The sequence below is a fragment of the Trichoplusia ni genome, chromosome 3, assembly GCF_003590095.1.
Source record: "Trichoplusia ni isolate ovarian cell line Hi5 chromosome 3, tn1, whole genome shotgun sequence".
Taxonomy (NCBI): Eukaryota; Metazoa; Arthropoda; class Insecta; order Lepidoptera; family Noctuidae; genus Trichoplusia; species Trichoplusia ni.
The window spans coordinates 11023809-11044452 of record NC_039480.1 but is presented as its reverse complement, the minus strand read 5'-3'; the positions used below and the strand labels follow the sequence as shown (position 1 = coordinate 11044452).

General features: G+C 35.6%; 1 protein-coding gene and 1 non-coding gene across 2 annotated transcripts; both read right to left on the bottom strand.

The window, feature by feature from the left end:
- Window positions 1-1116: 1116 nt before the first annotated feature.
- Window positions 1117-20122, bottom strand: LOC113491907 (serine/threonine-protein kinase ATR). Its single transcript, XM_026869122.1, has 29 exons — window positions 19856-20122; window positions 19149-19274; window positions 17614-19039; window positions 16990-17541; window positions 15438-16908; window positions 15124-15326; window positions 14874-15010; window positions 14686-14775; window positions 14300-14484; window positions 13911-14029; window positions 13670-13773; window positions 13288-13478; window positions 12967-13106; window positions 12430-12588; window positions 11870-12096; window positions 11482-11635; window positions 11006-11116; window positions 10602-10768; window positions 10210-10339; window positions 9801-9961; window positions 9036-9192; window positions 8451-8690; window positions 5546-5783; window positions 5068-5313; window positions 4733-4889; window positions 4529-4593; window positions 4213-4396; window positions 1735-1921; window positions 1117-1363 (listed from the first exon to the last, which is right to left on the bottom strand). Exons 1-29 carry the CDS (start codon window positions 19990-19992, stop codon window positions 1235-1237), a joined length of 7593 nt encoding a protein of 2530 aa, XP_026724923.1. The 5' UTR covers window positions 19993-20122; the 3' UTR covers window positions 1117-1234.
- On the bottom strand, window positions 9506-9577 carry Trnae-uuc. The gene has a single exon. It is a non-coding gene; the product is annotated as a tRNA-Glu (tRNA).
- Window positions 20123-20644: the final 522 nt, after the last annotated feature.

Below are 20644 nucleotides of genomic sequence, written 5' to 3'. Positions count from 1 at the left end.
TTTTTTGTAGTTCTCTTTATGGTGTACAATATTGTAGAACATTGTTTTGAAGTATCTCTTGCGGTTAAGGTCCAGCGTTTGCAACGAAAGCTTAAAAAAAAAGTAAATACATTTGAAATTGCTTAAATAGACTATGTTCCTGTACGAAAATACGCATAGATTATACTTAAACACCTTCCTCATAAATCACTTTATCTATTAAAGAAAACCGCATCAAAATCCATCGAGTAGTTTCAAAGATTTAAGTGGTCAAGGGGAAATAGGGACAGAAAAGCGCTTCTGTTTTATAATTATGTAGTGATGTAGTGAAGCATGCCAGCCGTTTCGCTATCAGCTCATGAGCATTTTTTTAGTTGGCCCGGTTTTCATAAGACTCCTTCCACTTTGGGTTCAGCGGAGGGATTGTCAGAGTCTACTGACTAAATCCCACCCATGTTCCTTCCTTTGTCCTTCATATACCTGGGCCACGGTAACCGTATCGGACAATACCGTCGCTTTAGGACAATCCCGCTGCCCCGGGGCACATAGGCATAAGGTGCATAAATTCATCTTACTATTCCTTTAAGTAATATACCTATTAATATTGATTATAATGACCAATTAATAATAATGAATGACCTCGGTATCGAAACAAGGTCACAATGACTGCGATATCAATCATTCGTAGTTTTCTACACGCAATGTTAAACCATCTCCAAATGCAATTTATCAAGCGAGGTGAGTACCTATTGTTCTAGAATGGGTAATTAACAATGTGAAAACTGCTAAACAGATGCTAGTTTTAGGACTCATTACTTATTGTCTGTCTAATAATGTAGATCTTGTGTGATGAGCGTAACGTTAAAATGTGTTTTGTTTTCTTGAATTATAGTTAGTTCATATTAACTTCAATGCATAATTGTTTGAGAACTAATTTCTCGGGAAGCACGACTAGTTTTTCGATTCGGTTTGGTTCTTTCTCATGAGTGGCGCCAAAGCCGCGAAGGATACGTTTTTGAACAATTCAAGATAAGTATTTTTATAACTTTCGGTCAAAAATTTGTGATAATTGTCGTCTAACAAAAATATGTTTGCAGTTAGCATAAAACAATTAAAGGCAAGTAATAAAACAAAAAGTCCAAAGGTACAAAAATCTTTACTTAATCAAAGTTTTTGGTATAAGTAGTAAGTAGAGATAATCAGAGAAATTATTAATATCAAAAGTATACTATAGATGTCACAAAATATCTTCTATTTATAAGAATGGCCCCCACCCGATGTACATTTGGCAAAGATTTTGAACACTGGTAGCTTCCACAATCAAGTGTTCTACTTGCCCTTCAGGAGACAAAGACAATGATAACTGCTTATTCTTTGTTCGTACCTGAAACAAAAAAGATGTTTAGTTACAGTTTGGCTATATGTATATTCATAACTTAGGAACAATGTAACTATAGGAACCTAAACCATCGCAAGGCATTAGGATTTTTCTTCATACAGTAAATTCTAATTTGTTGGTACGATTAAAAATAAAATCTAGAAAGAAAACTTCAGGTAAGCTTATCTCGACTGAACTCTATTTCCAAAGAGGATGACGATGACGATAGTCATGAAGCACTTTTAAAAGCATGACCTACTGGTCTGCTTCTAAGATTCTGGGCCAGAACAGAGTTGTCATCTCCATATACCCTAACCTAACCGCTATGTTATGCCCACAGTTACATCATAAAATATTTTCAGTACATAAGTCCTCACCATTCCATTAAGTCGTTGTTTGATATGTAAGAGATGCTGCATGGCTTGCTCGTTGGTCCGCTCGCCGCAGTCGACGGGCCGCACCCGCCCCCACGACACCAGCGGGTCGTACACAAACGGCTCGATCACAGACATCAACGCTGCTGTTTGAGCTCGGAGAGCTCGCATCACTGCTTCACAACTTTTTCTGTGTAAAATATGTATTGTGTATGTTTTTAATAATGAAATAACAGTTCCTTACGAATAAATGCATAATGTAAATACGGTACATACAGTACAATCAATTTTTTTGTCTGTTTTTTCCGGATATTCTCTGAAATGGCCGGACCTATTTCGACGGGACTTTTATCGGCAGGTAGCTGTTATAATAAGGAGTAGTTTAGGAAACTTTATTTTAGAAATATAAGGTAAGGTAAAGGTGTAAATAGTTCTACATAAGACCAGTAGCCTAACTCGAAACAGAATTGTGGTTTGTTTCAATCGAATTGAGAACGAGTTAGAACCCGATACTAAAGCTAATTCATATTTTAGAACTAAGTTTGATCGACAGCAATCGGCTCACTCAATCGCTACTTGATAATTTTTCGGGTCGACATGACATTTAAGCCTACAGTTCAGGCAGAGGCGGAAGGACTACATGATACGACGTACGTGCAATAGCTAAAGGGCATTTATGTAAATGTTACGTTAATTTGTTAAATTATGACTAAAAGAATACCCGCGTCATAGCGGATGTGAACAGATAAACAACATTATCCCGCTGTCAAATCATTTAAATTTGAAACTCTTCGCTCTATGGAGGTAAATAGATCAGTTGATCTTTATCGAATAAAAAATCTTCTTGTATGACGGAATACAAGTAAAAAATGTCAATCATTCTTAATGTTTATAAATAACTTCGAGTTATTCAGCAAAATTATACGACTCTTGTATTTATGTCAATTTTTTGACGCAGTGACTGTAACACCTAATGCTCAGCAACTTCGTAATTACTTTTGTACTTTGAACATGTTTACTTATTTCCTTTGAAGATTAAGACTTCTTTAATACGAACATCGTCATCATTGCAAAAACTTATTCAAGTAGAAGCCGCAAATATGGATTTGTATTAAAACAGTACAATAAACTTTATTTGCATATAACAGTAACACAAATTGAACCAATGAAAAAAGATACAACTCGCTGACAGACTAAATTGATATGCAAAATAAGTTTAGCACCCTTCAGCTAACCTACCCTAAATCAGTCATGTGCGAGTCAGACTCGGGCTCCGAGGGTCCCGTACAAATAGGCTAAAGAAAAGCAATTTAAGGGTGGCTAACACTCATAATAGGCTAAAAATTACCGTCGATTAACCTCATCTTTATTTTTAGTGTTTGGTGTTACAGTAACATCAAAAATACAGTACCTGTGAAAATGTCAACTATCATGGTTCATGACACTATCTAAAATAACAATATGTAGATAGGCCTCACTGAAACAATTACAACGTGTGTTCAATGACTAACTGATCTTGAAATATGATAAATCTACATCTTAAATCTGACACGACAGACCAAAAGTGATATTATCATTGAATATCTACTATCAGATCAAAACTTCTGCATGTAAAAAAAAAACAGAAGAATAATACAAAATACAAAAAGATATTCGTAATAGGTAGGTACCATTAATTCTAATTATACTTTAGTGAAATAAAATAAAAGATGCAAAACGATCTGATTGGGCTTTTCCATCCCTATTGAAAAGTAGGTCTGTCCTATTTTCAATCTAATATGTATAGCACGTCTAATAAGAAGATATTATTTATCATACATTGACCTCAAAAAAGGCACTGTTTTTATATTTTAATCGCAATTAGGCCATCTGTTATTGAATTGGATCGATTCCATTTTGCATGGGTGTTAGATATACAAAATTATCATCTATAATGATCGAAAAACAAATTAAGATCTAAGATTAGATTAATATCATTCGAAAGATAGCAAACATCACACGATCGAAGACATACCCCCCTTTGCTGAATTGCTGCTTTATTTTATTTATTAGCTTCCAACTTATTCTTAGTTGGAAGCTTATAAATAAAATATCCGTTTTAAATCTTACATGTACTGTATTTTTGAGTAAATGATGGTTTCCTGGATGGTCATTTCAACATTTTTTCCTAAAACAACTTATACGTAACAAGTTAACCTACCTAAAGCGCCTGCTATAGTTTTAACACCAGCGCCTGTTAGACTTTCAAGCTTCTTACCACCTGTAACGACTGTGAAATATGTATGAATAACAGCCGAGGCCTACAATTTAACGTGCCTTCCGAAACATGGAGGAACTCATTACGATAAAGATGGTCACCCATCTACGGCGCAACCGCTTCAAGCGTTAAGCTTAACCTGTGATCGACTTATGCAGTTATAGCTTAGCTACGAGCTCCTCAAAAATCTAAACTGATAAAGATACGGTATATTCTCTTCTCACCTATACATTCCTTCGTGTTTGAGCGGTCCCATAGCAGCCTCCATGTTGTGCGTCAAACGGAAAGGCACTCGCTCCGGCCACTCGAACGCTTCGCCCTTGTTAAAGAGGCAGTTGAAGTCCACGTGGACTGTGTCGCCGTTAGTCGAGTCAAAGGATATGTTCTCACCGTGACGGTCACCTAGACCTAAAGGCAGTGCAAGAAGACGAAACTTGAAAGATTATTTGCATGTATATAGCCTAAAATTCAACAACTCACTTAATTATTGGCTAAAAAACAGTGTATGAGGTGATGTCGATTAAAAAAAGTGCATCATACCTAATATGTATCCAACCATTGACATAACCGCAGTAGTTCTTATGTACGCTGATCTAGCCTGATACCTGTGAATCAAATTCAAAATAAAAAGACTCGGTATAGATAATTCGGCACAAGAATAAAATCTTAAGGGCCATTAAAAAAGTACTCAAGCCGTTAACACCTACATACAGCAATATGTAAAACATGTTACAGCGTTTTTACCATCCGTATGGATCCGAGAAAACTCTTCGGAACCACTCCTGGAACACAGGCGGATGACGCGGCAGCAGCTGCCTCTCATAAATACGCTTCTTCTTCTCAACCGGATCCTTATTAGCACACATCATCTCTTTCAATTCACGATTACTCGTATGAATACCTAAAAAAGAATACCAGGCATTTATATTCTCTATTAAAAAATATTTTCTTGAAAAAACATTTCAGGAATATTTGCAATATGAAAAAAAGTTTCAAACCTACAACCATCCTACTTTAAAAGTTGGTAGAATTCCAGGAAAATACTTCAATAAAAACTTAGAACCTTAAACTATTAATACCTTTTTGCTTATAAATATGCATGAGTATAGGTCTAAGGCCGACCAGGTTGGGCACCCACTCGATCAGGCCGCATTCCTCGTTGAGAGGCAGCACGCTGTAAGTACGGATGTACAGTCTGCGGCGCCGAGTCTCGGGCGCGTCTTGCAGGAAACGGTTCACAACCGCATTGAACTCCATCAGGCGATAATCCTTGCGGAGATCGTCGCGCGGCTTTAACATTATTATATAAGATTTGCCATCAGAACCTAAGAAGGAAAAGGAATATGAAGTCAAAACACTGGTCCGTGGAACCATAAAGAGTTAAAAAGCGCTACCATTTGGAAAGTCCGTTGCAAGCGTAAATACATGCGCCAGTACTATAACTATAGGGTAAAATAAGTATTCGAAATAGTAACATAAGGTTACAAGGAAAGCCTAGTTTCTAAAACTCCATAGTCTAAAAATTTTGACAACAATATAAAACAAAATATCACACACCTTTTAAAGTAACTTTCCTGGGCTTCTGCAAGGATGGCAAAATGCTGATATTTTCTTCAATACCAGCGATATAGACTGGCGGTTCAGTTGGTATGTTGAAGTCGATGCATTCTTGTCGAGCGGCCTTAGATGGGAGCACTATCTTGCAGAACTCTTGGAAAGGCATCATTATGTGGCTGAAGTTGTCGCCGGCCAGCAAGCGGGGCAAGCTTCGAACTAAAGTTGATACCGTCGTAGTCTAAAAGGAAGATATGTTTAGTGTTCTGCTTTGAGGCATATGCACTGGTGAAAAGAATGTTGTCATTCTTCTGAAGTCGAGAAGAAAATTAATCAGGCAGATAGGATCCTATAGGCTAAAATATCAAATAGCTTCCTTTACTGGCAGAAGCACTTGCAATCATTTAATAAAATCATAAAGAATCTTACTCTGCAATCTTCCGCTAAAATCATAAAGAGTCGAAAGTTGTCTCACAAGTTTTATCTTACTGCTAACTTGTAATTTTCTCATGTCATATAAAACCCGGACAAGTGCTATAATTCAATCGATAGCATAACTTTTTCAGATTCTTCGGTATTCGGCGCCGTACAGTTTATCAGGGCAGATTTAAGCGCGATTACAAATCAAACTCAGCATTGTGATAACATATTTTATTATCCTCTTTGCACTTGAAAGTTATCGCCGCTTTAAATCAGAAAAGATTCTACGATAAGCGATAAGGTTAACAAATATATAGAGCATTGTGAACTTGTTTCTATTTTCATCTCTAATGTACGCATTCTGTGTCAATCATTTTTGAAGATAGTCTTAGAAACACTCCATATAAGTAATCACGTCACTAGATATAAAAAGACCGTTCAAGTGCGAGGCAAATTCGCGAGACTAAGAGTTTCATGACGAATAAAACAAAGTAAAACAGTTTTTCCAAAAACTTTGGTCACCTAGCACATTTATAACCTTATCAATCATTGCTTGAACTCGATTTTAGTTTTTAGTGTTTGTTCTTATAGCGGCACCATCTATATGAATTTTCTTTTTCTTTAACGACTCCCGCAGTAAGGTGTGGCACCTTGTGTCGCGGGGGGTTTTACAAACATACAAATCACATGCACAAAGACACCCAGACTCAGAACAAGCAATTGTGGATCACACAAATGCTTGACCCACGCGGGGATCGAACCCGCGACACGTCGCGCACAGTGGGTTTGGTGCGGTGACCTGAACCACTCAGCTATCCGTGCAGTCAAAGTCCGTCTATCGTGAGTACGGAAAACTAAACATAAGTATTTTTTCCAACAAAGCGTCAGCTTTGTTCTAGTACGTCTAACTCTGTTTCCGCTTGAAGGTAACTCGTGACCATGTTGTTGAATCTCATTTATTTGATTAGATTACCCGGATAGTTTAATACTTCGGATTTTTAACCTACCACAACAAATTGATTAAGAGACATTATTTCTAATCAAATACGGTGCTAAAAAGTTAAACCTCCTTATCCTCCTTATCAACACAAATAAAAATCAGGTTTAACCCATTTCAAGTTCTTAAAAAAGGTACTCATGTTTTGAATGATAAAAACTCATTAAAAAAATATTTGCTTGACATAAGTTTTTAAGCAAATATTTGGAAGTACCTACTATAAAAAGAGCCTCGCATATTTTTCCAATTCTGCGTGACTATAAAAAACTCTTGAAGCAGTACTATTGTTGTGGCAGTAAGAACATGCGCTGTCCGGCCCCTACTAACTCCTTTTTTTTAGCAAGATCAGGGCCCCAATTCCGCTATTTCCAATTGCCGATGAATTAATGCAGGCAATTGCACTAAAACTACACTATTTGTGTTTTCCTAAGCATTTTGCCAACACAATATTTGGAAATTCAGTGTATTGACAGTGAGTGTTCCGCCCCGTGCTGAATTTTAAATAATTGTGGATCATAGTACAGACTCTGACACCTCATACGTTTATACAATGAGTCATCAGAGAAATAATACAACAAGTTTTCATAATGGTGTTCTATTTACATCTGTCTGCGTTATACGATTTAATATTTTGTATAAACTATGGACATTCCAAATACATAGGTGTTCATGAATCAATATGCCTACGACACGATAATTGTAAATTTAAACTGTACTTTACGAAAAATTAACACCAGGTTTTTACGATTTCAAATATAACTCTAACATCTACGTTACATTTGGACTTTAGTTTTGTTGATGTTTAGCGAGGTCTTACCTAATTTGAACTATATTATAAATAATATTAGTTAGGGACTTCCGGAATTCCTGCGTCTTATCTACCAATGATTAGGTTTGGAACGTAATTTTCGTACGTGTTTTGTGACGGGTAATTGCACCATCGATATTATTCGTGATTACATCATTGTTAGGTATGTTACCACCCAGAGTTTGCAGATATACAGGTATACTTATCAGAATCCTTGGAGGCAAGGCGCGTAGTTTGATATCTTATAAAATCAATTAGTAATATAACAAGATAACTAATGAACAATGGAACACAATGAGAATGTCGGAAAATGGTGATCACTATCTATATATTTTTTTTAATTTCTGTTACAAAACAACACAACACAAAATTGGTGTACATATATTATGTGTACTTATATCACCTACGCAAGACTCCGACCAAGTATCAAAACTATTGAATGACTGGACACATTAACATGAGAAAAACCTATATGATATTATCTAAGACCATAGACCGTCAGACCGCATTTCAACTGCAATCAAACCGCAAATTGCATTTCAAGTAAAATTTGAATGCAGTTGACACGACGTCAATAGAACTGAAAATCAAAGGTGCAATTCGATTGCAGTCGGCGTACAATCGTCTAAAGAGTACAGCATAAAATTCATAATAAAGAACAAATAAAAGTTTCATAAACTTACCGATGCCGAGCCAGCAATAGGTTTATTACATAACTCAATTAACTTCTCAGCGAGTTGCGTGAAGTCCCCTATTAACTTCAGTATATGTGGTTCCTTGAGCCGAGGGTCGGCGAACACGTCGGCGCAGCGCTTGATACGTTGCGCGTAACTAGACTTGATCACACACATCATCATCCATAGCGTGTGCTGAGGGTAGGCCAGTATCAGTTTTACAATTATAGCTTTCAGTTGTAGGTATACCTGAAAAGAGAGTTCATTTTGTTTGTCTATTCATTTAGTCATTGTCGTTATGTTTTAGTATGGGAAACGATAACACCGGATATTGTAGATTTAGCTAAGCGTTAAAATCTACATTTTCACTAACCTAACTTTCTCCACCATTTTTGGAAATTATGTTATCCTCAGATCATTACTATGTAGGTGTTAAGCATATTACGAACAAATATCACAAGTTTTCCTTTCGTATAATGTTAAAATTTACAGTTTCTTTTATTATTACTTACTATTATGTAACATTATGTTGAATAAAATAAAAACGGAACGGAAAACAGAGTGAGTTTTACTAATACATTATTTTAAAATTACCTCTTTAACTGGATGACAGATTCTGGATACAATTTGTGAGAAAGCTGTGAGATACAGATAGAGAGGTAGTCTCTCCGAGTATGTTTTGATGATTTCCGTCATTTGCGCCAGAACGGAGTGGGCGCTAGTGTCTGTTGATGTTACTTCAACGTCCAACCTGTGAAATAAACAGAAATTTAATATTATCAAATATGAGGGATACTTGTACTAATAAAGTATTTAGGTACCTATTGTCTCATGAGATATTTATTGTATTAAAAAAGACTGAATTAGTGTTTCGCGAACAATACGCGACTATCCGTATAGTCATAGTATTACAACCAACAAAAGCTTTATTCTATTTGGCTTTTTATTGGATAATGATTTTAAATAAAACAAGCTTGGTGTAAAATGCATAAAAAAGCAAAAAAGCTATTAAAAGCGATAGTAACAAGAGATTTTATCCAAAAGAGAAACAAAAATATTTATTTTTCCCGTACCGGGAATCGAACCCGAGCCTCCTGGGTGAAAGCCAGGTATCCTAGCCACTAGACCATACGGGATTGTGATAATCATCTCAAAATAAGTGTACTTATCAAACCATTATTTAAAAATAAAGGTGCAGTATGCACATGTATAATATTACAACATAGCAAAAATAAAGATATTTTGTAAAGTTATCGTATCATTCTGTTTTAAACACAACAAAATATATCAAAGACCGTCAGTTAACACGTGGTTACTTTTCATTAGCAGATATAAAGTACATGACCAGACTATGCGTACCATATGGACAGCATCCTGGGCATGGTCTGGTAGAGGCAGGTGTGTCCGTACTGCAGCGCGCGGCCGTAGCTGCCGAGCGCGAGCAGGCGCCGCGCCCACGTCGTGCTGTCGCTGCTGCCGTCGCCGCGGCTGACCTTCTCGTAGTACGCGCCCAGGCATACCTGGCGGTTCCAATTATTATTTCTCGCATTATTTGCAGATACATATTTCAATCAAAGACATTCATTACGCTTCGATAGGACAAAATAAACTTGTTTTGCATGATTTTTGATTGAAAAATAGATATTTTTTAACTTGTTTATTTCACTAATTTAGAACTCTAAGTATATTTCTTGATATTTCATATTTCAAGGATAAATTTTGAAGTTAACTACACTACAGACGACTTTTTATGAAAATTTAAACTCACCAAACTCTTTTCCCATTGTTTAAAAACTTCCACAGATTCTTTGTAGTATCCAATATTGACATCCACATCCACATTTCTAGTTTCATCATTGTACTTAGCTATAAGCAATTTGGCTTTAGCACATATTTTCCTGCAAAAACATGTTTTTTAAATAAGAAAATACTACAAATTCCTAGTTTTGTTTTGAAGCTTACCTATTGTATAATCTCTGTAGTAATTTTCCTATTTTAAAATAATAAATAAGTCCTCACTGCTGAATATTTACAGGTATCTAAATCGGGTCTGTACCTTTTTTTCTTTTTCGTGTAAATCTTTAGCTGAAGTTATTTTCTCACATCGTAAGGTCTTTGCCTCTGCAACCTCTGCCAAAATTCTTTGCGAGTAATAATTACCTCTGATCATTACTGAGCTGCTCAAAGGCAGGGTAAGTATCATCCAATCCTCGCCTTAGCGTAGTGAACGCTTGTTCGTAATGGTCTCGCGCCCAGTACATCTTGGATTTCTCTATGAACAATTCTTCTGGTTGGTATTCCTCCGCGTTTAGTATGTACATGTATGACTGAAATAATGGTTCATGTATATTTATTTATTTACTTATCATTTGCACGTATTACGTGTTTTTTTTTTAATGTTACGTGTTAGACAACATGCCTTATATCAAAATCAGTCAATTTTCAAATGTTTTTCAATCAATAATTTACCTAATTGAGTTGCTTTGGTAGAAATAAGAGGATATACAATCAGTTTCTACTATCTCTGGTTTTGTTAACACACCTTAGCTATAATTTCTACCTACCTGTTCAAATATTCCAGCTTTCCTCGCCTGTTTTGCGCTTTGTAACCAAAGATCTCCAACACATGATTTCAACCGATTTGCCGTTAGAGGGTGCGATGGTTGTAATTGTTGCTAAAAGTTTGGACATAATAAACAAAGTTAGTTTGAAGTAAATGTAACAAATTAAAGAATAATTATAAAACAAAACTTTTTTGGTGATTGAGTTAACATATAAAACTGTTCTTTGAATAAAATTCTATTCCTAAATTTTAATCTATTAACTTTCGAAAGGTGTATTCGTAAATATATGTTTAATAACGGTTTATTCACGAGTATTTTTCGGGGCAGCCAATTATTTTATAGATTATTTTATTTTAGACCGAAGTCAGTAATTATGAGCTATCGGACTGAGGTGGCGACTCTTAATTTTAACTCGATTAATAAAGAAGTAGTTATTTAACCTCGAGCAAGAATCTATACAAAATGATAAAGGTTACCTGAGCCTCGTGCAGCAGTATTCGTCGGAGCCTCAGTAAGGGCTCTATGGTCCTCACATCTGACTGCACTACTGACAGCCGCCGGCGCCACTCGTCTAGCAGCTGATTGACGATCACAGAACTCTGATGATCGCCATCTCTCTGTTCTTTAAGTCTGCAAAGATAACAAGGCAAAGTTTGAAATCATTACTTGGCATCTTTTTTGGAAAATCGACTGATGCGTTTTAAAAGAAGTCGTATGCCTATATTTGGGACTATACTTATAATATAAGAATAACAATTATTCGACATCTCGGGATATTAAAACTTTGAGCTTATATAAAAGAATTTACACTAAAACTTGATACTAATGACATTAGAATTTGAAAAAATAATGTTATGACTTTACCTTTGGAACACTTCTTGAGCATGTTTAGTCTCTGCTATTATATGGAGTCCAAGAACACTTTGGTACCCGCTACGCAAAGCATTCTCGCCTTTGCTTTCACCGTCCATTTGAGCTAGCAGTCTGCTTGTTGTATCTTGACAGGACAACATAAAGGCGTCATGGTTTTGATTGCGATATGCCAGCAATGTCCGGCCCATAAGTAGACCCCAGTTTTCTTTGGACTGTGGCTGAAAGTATGAATTAACAAAGTCAGGTTATTAAGGTTTAAGGTTGCCATAAGTCCAAACTTGAGTCTGGACTTGATTGGTTATATTTTAGGATTGGAGAGTGCAATTGTGTTAGTTTTTTGGTTTAAAGAACAAAAGTTAATTTTCAAAAAACATAATACTAATAATGTCCCACAACTTTGACACAGCGCCATCTAGTCTCAAACTAAGCAAAACTTGTATTATGAGTGCTAGACAACTGATAAACATACTTATATATTTTCACAAGAGTTAATGTTAAAACTATTTTCATGTGCACATAAAATACGAGACGTTGCTTTAAAAACAACTTACAATATTCTTTTTGCAGAGCTCTTCAAGATCGTCGAACTGTCCTAACCGCCACAACGGTTCAGCTGACAACTCCAGCATGTCTTCTTCATACTTATGATCACTCACTAATCTGAGCGCAAAATACGGCTGATCGAGACCGAGGTAGCAATCAACCATGCCCTGGAAGCAAAAAAAGACAAGTACTTTAAACTATAGTAAAAGTGATAGTCCCCATCAGTAGGTTTGCTATCAAATTTGCTTTGAAAGTAAAGGAAATAATAATCGTTGTTATTTATCTTTATTATAACAGGCTCATAAGATGAACTTCGCCAAAGACAACATTCCCTACGAAGTGGCAAGTGTCAAGCATGTCTCTAAACTCAATATTTATCTGTAACATCAACTTCCTGACATTATAATAACCCTTATTTTTAGATTGATGCTAGGTGCTATGTTCTTGCGGCAGATGATCACCTTCCGTCTCCGAAAATCCTCACCTTTTTTACCTTTTGGGTAACAATATTTACGATTCCTATGACTGTTTATATTATTACTTACTTGTAAGCTGTGCCTATCCAAGTGTGCCTCTCGGGCCAAACGCTCGTAGCACATCGCGGCATCCTGCAGCCGTCCTGTTACCACGTGACCTAAGATCAGCTCCTTCAAAGATGGCTCCGTCCTCTTGATCGACAGTATACCTGCAATTAAATTGATTCGATTTTATTCTTCCTCATAGGACACTCGTAAATAAAGAAGAAAGCACTATATTATGAATTACAATAGGTTCAAATAATCCGATTCCGACCAAATGGCGATTAATGTTATTTCCTTCTTAGTGTATTGACTTTAAAGCAGTTAAACCAAAAAATAATGTATTACCGGCCACTGAATCAGGTTCGTCCAACAAAGCGTAGATCTCAGCCAAGAAAGAAAGCTGTTCTTGAAACTTATCCGGCCGTTCCTCCATGTATAGTTCAAGGTATTGTAGCGCCCTCTCGAGTTCACCGCAAGCGAAGTTCCCACGAGCTATCGTCAGCTTATCGAATTTGTTCAAGAACGATGATATTGCACTGAAAAAGTATTTAAGTTTAAATAAAATACAGGATAAATAATTATAATTTGACGCTGACGTTCTTTTTTAATATTAAAATCATTAAAAATAAGATATCTTTAGATTACTACAGCATCACACTGGAATAAAAATACTTAAAAGCCATATGTGAACCAGAATTAAGAGATAATGTATGAATTGAGTACGCACTTGTAATTTTCGTTCTCCAATGGTCGGCTCTTAGAGTTGAACCACTCCAAAAGCCATCTATTTAAGAAGTCTAGTAGGGTATATATGGTTTTACTGCATTTGCTCTGAAATTTCAAAATGTATCACATTATATCATTGACAACCAGTTTTGCTATAAGATTATGTGTTACCTAAGTAACAAGAAATAGGGATGTAAATAGATATGATTTTTTAATTTTTGGCAAAACAATATTTTATGTACCTGATTCCCTTCTTCAGCTTGCACAGAGTGAATACTAGGAGTCATTCTAATATGCCGCAGCATTTTATATTTATACCTTTCTGTAGTAACTGCATTTTCTGTCTCAAAGTTCTCTAGTCCTGCAATATAAGACAAATATTAAGTGTCTTATAGTCAAAAAATCTTTAACATTTCGACTTTAAACGACTCCCGTATTAAGAAATTTAATCCTTCACCACTGGCTATCATGAAAGTTCAAATCACATGCACAAGACACCCAGAATAAGCTTTCATGGATAACACAAAATGCTCGTCCTAGGACATCTACGACTACGTCCTACGACATTTCACGTGCGTGGGTTTGGTACCTTCACTATGCGTGCAGTCAAAAATTATTTATTTTTTCTTACCTATCACGGCTATAATTTCTTCTTGAATGTATTGAGCATTGTTCTTTGATTTAACAGCGTGCAACAATACGTAGGGAAGAAACAAAAACAGGGTTCTGACGTCACGACGCATGCTCGGATGCACGGTGCGCAAAAGGTCCCGAATATTTTCTGACTCTATTAAAGGAATCAGTTGACCGGCCCAACTGCAAAGAAGAAAACAGATATGTGGGACTAATAACTTTTAGCGCCTGTTTCAATCACTGATTAGCTGCTATCCGACAGATAAAAATTGTCAATTTTTGCATGAAAAATTCTGTCAAATAATTTAACGGGAAATTATGTGGCGATTGTAAAACATACCCTAAGTAGTGTTTTTAATAAAATATAATTTAAAATAAACTTACTTGTGAGCCCATTCCAAAAAAGTTGTGGCGTAAGTAGAACCAAATAATGGATGCGCTTTTTTCGGTTGAGATGGATACGCTAATGTATATCTAAACAAAAAACAAACCTTGGTATTGTGTACATTGAATATAGAGAAACAATTTTCAGAACATTTGTATATTCATTTAAAAAACTTAGCTATAAATACCTGGAACTTAATAATGGGTGCATGATCTGATGCATGTGTTCCGGAAAACTCTCCCATACATCCTTCTTACTGCCGGTTGGCGATATGTCATAAATCTTTAATATCTCTTGAATTGTTAAGGCATAGCAATCCATATTCTACAAAAAGAACATTTTTAATAATGGAATACCTAAATTCTTTGAAAACTTGTACCAGGGTTTGTATTTTTTTTTTAGGGCTCATCAAATAAAATAAAGCGAAATTTACGTACTGTGGTATCCTTTTCATACTGGAAGGCTCTAGAAAGTTCCACAAGTGCGGTGGCAGCGAAGCAGTCGTCGCTTATGGAGAAGGCGAACGGCGAGCGGTCCGGCTGCACGTACTGGCGCGGGAGGTGGCCCGCCTCGATGGCTCCCAGCTGACCGAGGCAAGCCCCGCTCGACAGACTCACTTCAGAGTCAGGGTCCTTGCAACCTGTATGTTAAAAGGAAAAAAGTTAATCCTACTATTTTAAATTTTTGTTAGTTTTTATTATATAGCTTGATATAGCTTGATAATTATTACGTTATCGTTGGATTTGCTTACCTAACAGCAATGAATCAATGAGTTCCACGATAATAGGATCTATTGTTTTCCCGCCAAATATTGCTTTATGTATCTCAGTTCTATTGCTCTTCAATAGCTTATCCAAGTGGGAAAAAGCATACGCTTTAATACTAGGTATGTCCTGGTTCAAATGCTGCAAATACCACTTGATTTTATCTAAAAACCCATCAGGTTGTGTTCTCTTTACGTGCCTCTTGATAACCATTTTAATTTTCTCAGAAATTTTCGTGTCTTCCAAAAAGAACAGATCTGATATGTGTGAACTCAACAAATTCTCGTTACTCAAAACAAGGTAATGAAAAATCTTGTTTATTTCTTGAGGTGCATAATCTAACTGTTGCAACAGTGATACTGCCAAATTAGACATAAGAGGCCCAAGAGACATTGTATCAATGTTATGTATGAAGGCACCCCATGCCTCTGCCAAGATTGTCGGAAATTCTTTTGCTAACGACAGTGCGGATCGAAGCGTAGCTAAAACTTTAAACCGAAGAGGAGTTAAATATTTGACTCCCATCAGCTGTATTATATCAGGAAAACTTTTTAGAGCTTTTCTTTTTACCGACAAAGCTACTTTGGCGTTGACGAGTTTGTGGTCAAAGTATGCCAAAACCCCCAAGAATTTAGGATTTAAAAAGTCAGCTATTTGTGAAGTGCTCATAGTCATGCTTCCTGTCTGTGATGTTGCCTCAGGGTCATGACAGGCCAGATATCGACAAGCATTCAAAACTTTTTCGGAATCAGTACAATACTGCAAGAGAAATTCTGTCAGGATGACCCTGTAGTGTTTCTTCACTAAATTCAGTACTGGCGTTTTCGTAAGTCTTTCGATTAACTCAAGGCACTTTTTCAGAACGTCTTTGTTTTCATTTAAGTAAATGTGAACATACGTGTGCGGGAACCTTTCGATTAGAAAATCAGACACTGAGAACTGTACTAATGAGGCTATCTCTTCGATCATGGATGGTACCTCTTTAATAGTTACGGAATATGGTATCAAATATGGTAAAAAGTGGTGTACATCCTTTGAAATGAAATCTCTGTACCCAACAAAGCCAAAAGCTCTGACCACTTTCAGAAGAGAAATAGCAAAGTCCTTTCCACTGTACAAACTGCATTCAACAAAAAGTTTACAATAGTCCTTCTTGTATCTATGGTAAACCTGATTTGGAGTATAGTCTTGGTACTCGCAAACATCTCTGAGGCTTACAATTGCCTTTGGGCCAAGTGAACACTGTGGATGCATAATGAAATACACAAACAACTTTGTCACTGGCAAAATCACTTTTTCATTGGAACATAGTCCTAAATCTTTTATGAGGTTCAATGTGGTTGTTTGTTGATTGTAATAATTGTTTTCTAAACTCGATCTTGTTAGGTTTACAAGTAGCTTGACACATATGTTTAGAGCTGAATCTCTGTTAGAGTTCCATTCAGTGTCTTCTTCAACCTAGAAGAAAATTATATTAGATATTGATAGTTCATCTAAATCTTATACTCGTAAGTACAGCCATATTTATATCGTACTTACCGACTTACTAACAATAAATGGCCTAAAAGCTTTTAAAACATATTGTGCATTATTTTCGCTTAAAATATCTGTTGGCGCTCTATAGTTAGGCACGTAATAGTGATGGCACAACCTTGTAAACATGTCCCAATATCCACTATTTTCCCAATCAGTATACTGTTTCCAATTTAAAAACTTTGCAAATAAGTTCTTGAGCCCAAGTATAGTGGAATGTTGATTTGGATTGGTAGTATTGTGTTCTGTATGTATTTCAATCTTATGTTGGGAGACATCTGCAGAATTGCCTGAATCCTTATGGCACTTGGAACATATTATCAACAGCTCTATAATCGAATTTGTAAAAAGAGCTTGGCCAGCACCATAATATTTAGGAGAGCTTATAACAATTTCATAAGATCCTAAGGACATACACGCCAGTGCTGGTACAACATGTGTAATTTCCTTTTGTACATCACAGTCTTTTGTCATAAATGCAGGCATCAGTATATCACCAATTGATTTACTAGCAGAAATTATCTTATTTAATATCAAAAGTGGGCACAGCGGTACAATCTGAAAATAGAATAAGAATTTTAAATGATAATTCTTCCAAAAAGATTATAGTTAATCTAGTAAAAAACATACTTCTCTGTACATGTAAACATTCTTGTTCTTCATTAAACCATTGAATAAATTAGAAATGATTCTCAACCAGACGTCACTTAAATTCGTTTTTATAATAATTCTAGAAAGTAGCAAGTACTTAAGAATGATTGCTCTAACATTATCTGGAAAACTCAAATTCGGTTCAGAAAAATGTTGTGTAGTTTGCAAGCATATTAGTTGCAGGAGTTTGTAACATTCATCTTGGGTTAGTTTTTCAAGGACGACAGTAGACAAAACTATGTCCATAATACATTTCATACAATCACTGTCTCTTAGAACCAAACTTCTATGGTGTTCTAGAAACTTAAGTAAAGATTCCCAAATTGTATGGATATCCTGTCTTGAGATTAGACTGGTGTTTGAATTGTCTTTTAAATTTTGACATTGTATTAAAACTTGTTGTAATACTGCCAGGCCAGATAGACTCCTCTTCAAGTGGTAGCCTATTAAATAGTTATCTAGTCTATTATAATTGCATGTGTTTAATCCCCTTATTACTTCTAATATTTGTTGGTAATACCAATTTTCATGCAACAGAGGCTTGCTTCCCTGCATATTAGCTTCAATATGTAATAGTATGTTTTTGCTGTAGCAGTGTCTTAATACATCAATTTCAACAGAATCCATACTTGAGACATCAATCATATCTTTAGGAAAATCAATGTATTTGTTCAAAGCCAAACATTGGAGCTTTAATTCTCTATTAAATATTTTATTATCTTTGGTTTTCAAAATCACTGTGCTTATGTCTAAAATAATGTTCTTATTTTCCCTATCAGGACATTCTTCATTCATTTTCATAAATCTTAACATTAGTTTATTAAAGTCTTCCAAGTACATTGCATTAACTTCATTTTTCTCATAAAATATGTTTATTGACTTAACCATCGCCTGGATGGAATATAGTAAGTCGAGATAAACAAATGGAAAGCATATATTAAATTTACAAATGCCTATTTGTGAATAGTTGACTATCAAATCAATGAAAAATTTTAATGATACATACTTCAAATCAACACTAAAGTGTTCAAGCATGTATAATACTTCACTGAATAACTTATAAAATTCTATTTTATGATTGTAGATGTAAACAGAGTTTGTAGCTAAAGTTTCTGCCAGCAGTTGGAGTGTTAAATCTATTAATGTCTTGCATGTTTGTAAATCCTTTACAGTTACAAAAATAGGTTCTAAATTCAGTTGTACATTGGGAATGTCAATTTGTTCAGATTTGAAATTCTGTAGTGTTATCTCTTTAGTCTGGTCATTTACATATTCTTTATAATACTGAACCAGTTTAATTACTACAGTAACATACTCCGAATGAAGATTATTATAAAATGATGCTGCATTCATGCATAGTATGTTTAATATTTTAAGTTGGGCATCTTTGCTTGTTGAGTGTATCCTGAAAACATTAGACGGTATTGTTTTATATGCAAACATAATAGGTGATTCCATTTGTGTGTGAACTTTTTCAAATTGGAAAATTATTGTAAAAGAAATATAATAAATACCTGTTCAATTCTTTAACAGACCAAACATAAAACAATCTGCCCACTAGCCATGTGTTAAATGCCTGATAATAAGAGTCCGGGTATTTGGATGACCCAGCCCGAGGAACTAGTACTTCAGAGAGATCACTGGAACAACATATTAAGATGTATTACTTATTGTATTACACTATAAACATGTATTTAATACTAAATTGCAAAATCACTTTGCAACCATGGTTTCTCAACCAGTATAAATAATTGATACTGTATTGGGTGTATAACAATATGAATTAATAATGATACTCTACTTTTAAGTATTGTTTATAATTAATTGGCACGAGGAGAGAGTTTGCCTATAGGCCAAGTAGGCCTGGGCCTAGGATGGCAAAAATTGGTGCTTTTGAAGTTGCATCTCTTTGACATGCTACTTATAAACACTTAAAAATGTGTCCTCATAGAACCCCGCAAATAATATACCAATATGATTATATTTGACAATTAATTATTCCAGTTTGATTCTTTTTTCACACTTTGCAATATTCTTATACTTTACACATCAAATTATGCATAAAAGGTATAACATTTATATGTTTTATTCTAGTCCCTGTGTCCCACAGCTGGACAAAGGCTTCCCCAAATCCTTTGACGATTCTCTATACATTACCTTATCAAATAAAAAATATTAAAATATTAATTATTTAAGTGTTATTAAAAGAATTTAAATTTACCCAGATAGTTTCAAAATTGAAGTTAATAATCTTTCTAAGCCATCGGCGGCATGTTCCAAGTTGTTGAACAAAACCATAGTGGGAGAGTTAAACATTTGCCACACGGTACATGGGCCCTCCTGATTATCATCTTCCATTGTATTAATGTTTGTTGGTAAACTTTATTATATTTTATCACATATAAACACGACTCTGGTGGTGGGACGCGCATTTGTAGGTAAGCAAATTAAATGACAGTGACATTATAATCTTACATTTGACAACCGGCAAAATCGCCTTTCGCGCCTTTATTTGAAAAAAGTACCCTTTAGAATTTTAAAGTTTCATTTTGGATTCCTCTGTTCAGTTTACTATGTTTTTTTATGAATATTAATAATTTAGTACATAAACACAAATCCGAGTTGATATCGGTTTACGCCATTACCGCAACAAATCTCCGGTGAGCGGGCACGGCTGCTTCTGGAGATACTTACGGGAGGATACTGATGATAGGTTGAATGATGCCCCAACCTGAAGATGGCTGGGCTACGCCCATGGCCCATTAGGTTTGATGCCTGAGGAGTCAGCGGGATTTTCCGAAACGCTTGCGGTGGTAAAGGTACATGGGTGGGTTTTAGTCAGTAGAAATCTGACACTCCCTTCCGCTCAACCCGCAGCGAAAGTAGTCATTTGATGACTTCCCATTCGGAAAAAGGGCACTTTCAGTTGAATGTCTTACATCGTAATTGAGCTTTTAATAAATTTGAAATAGTAGAAAACGGTAGAAAAATACCACAAGAAAGAAAATAT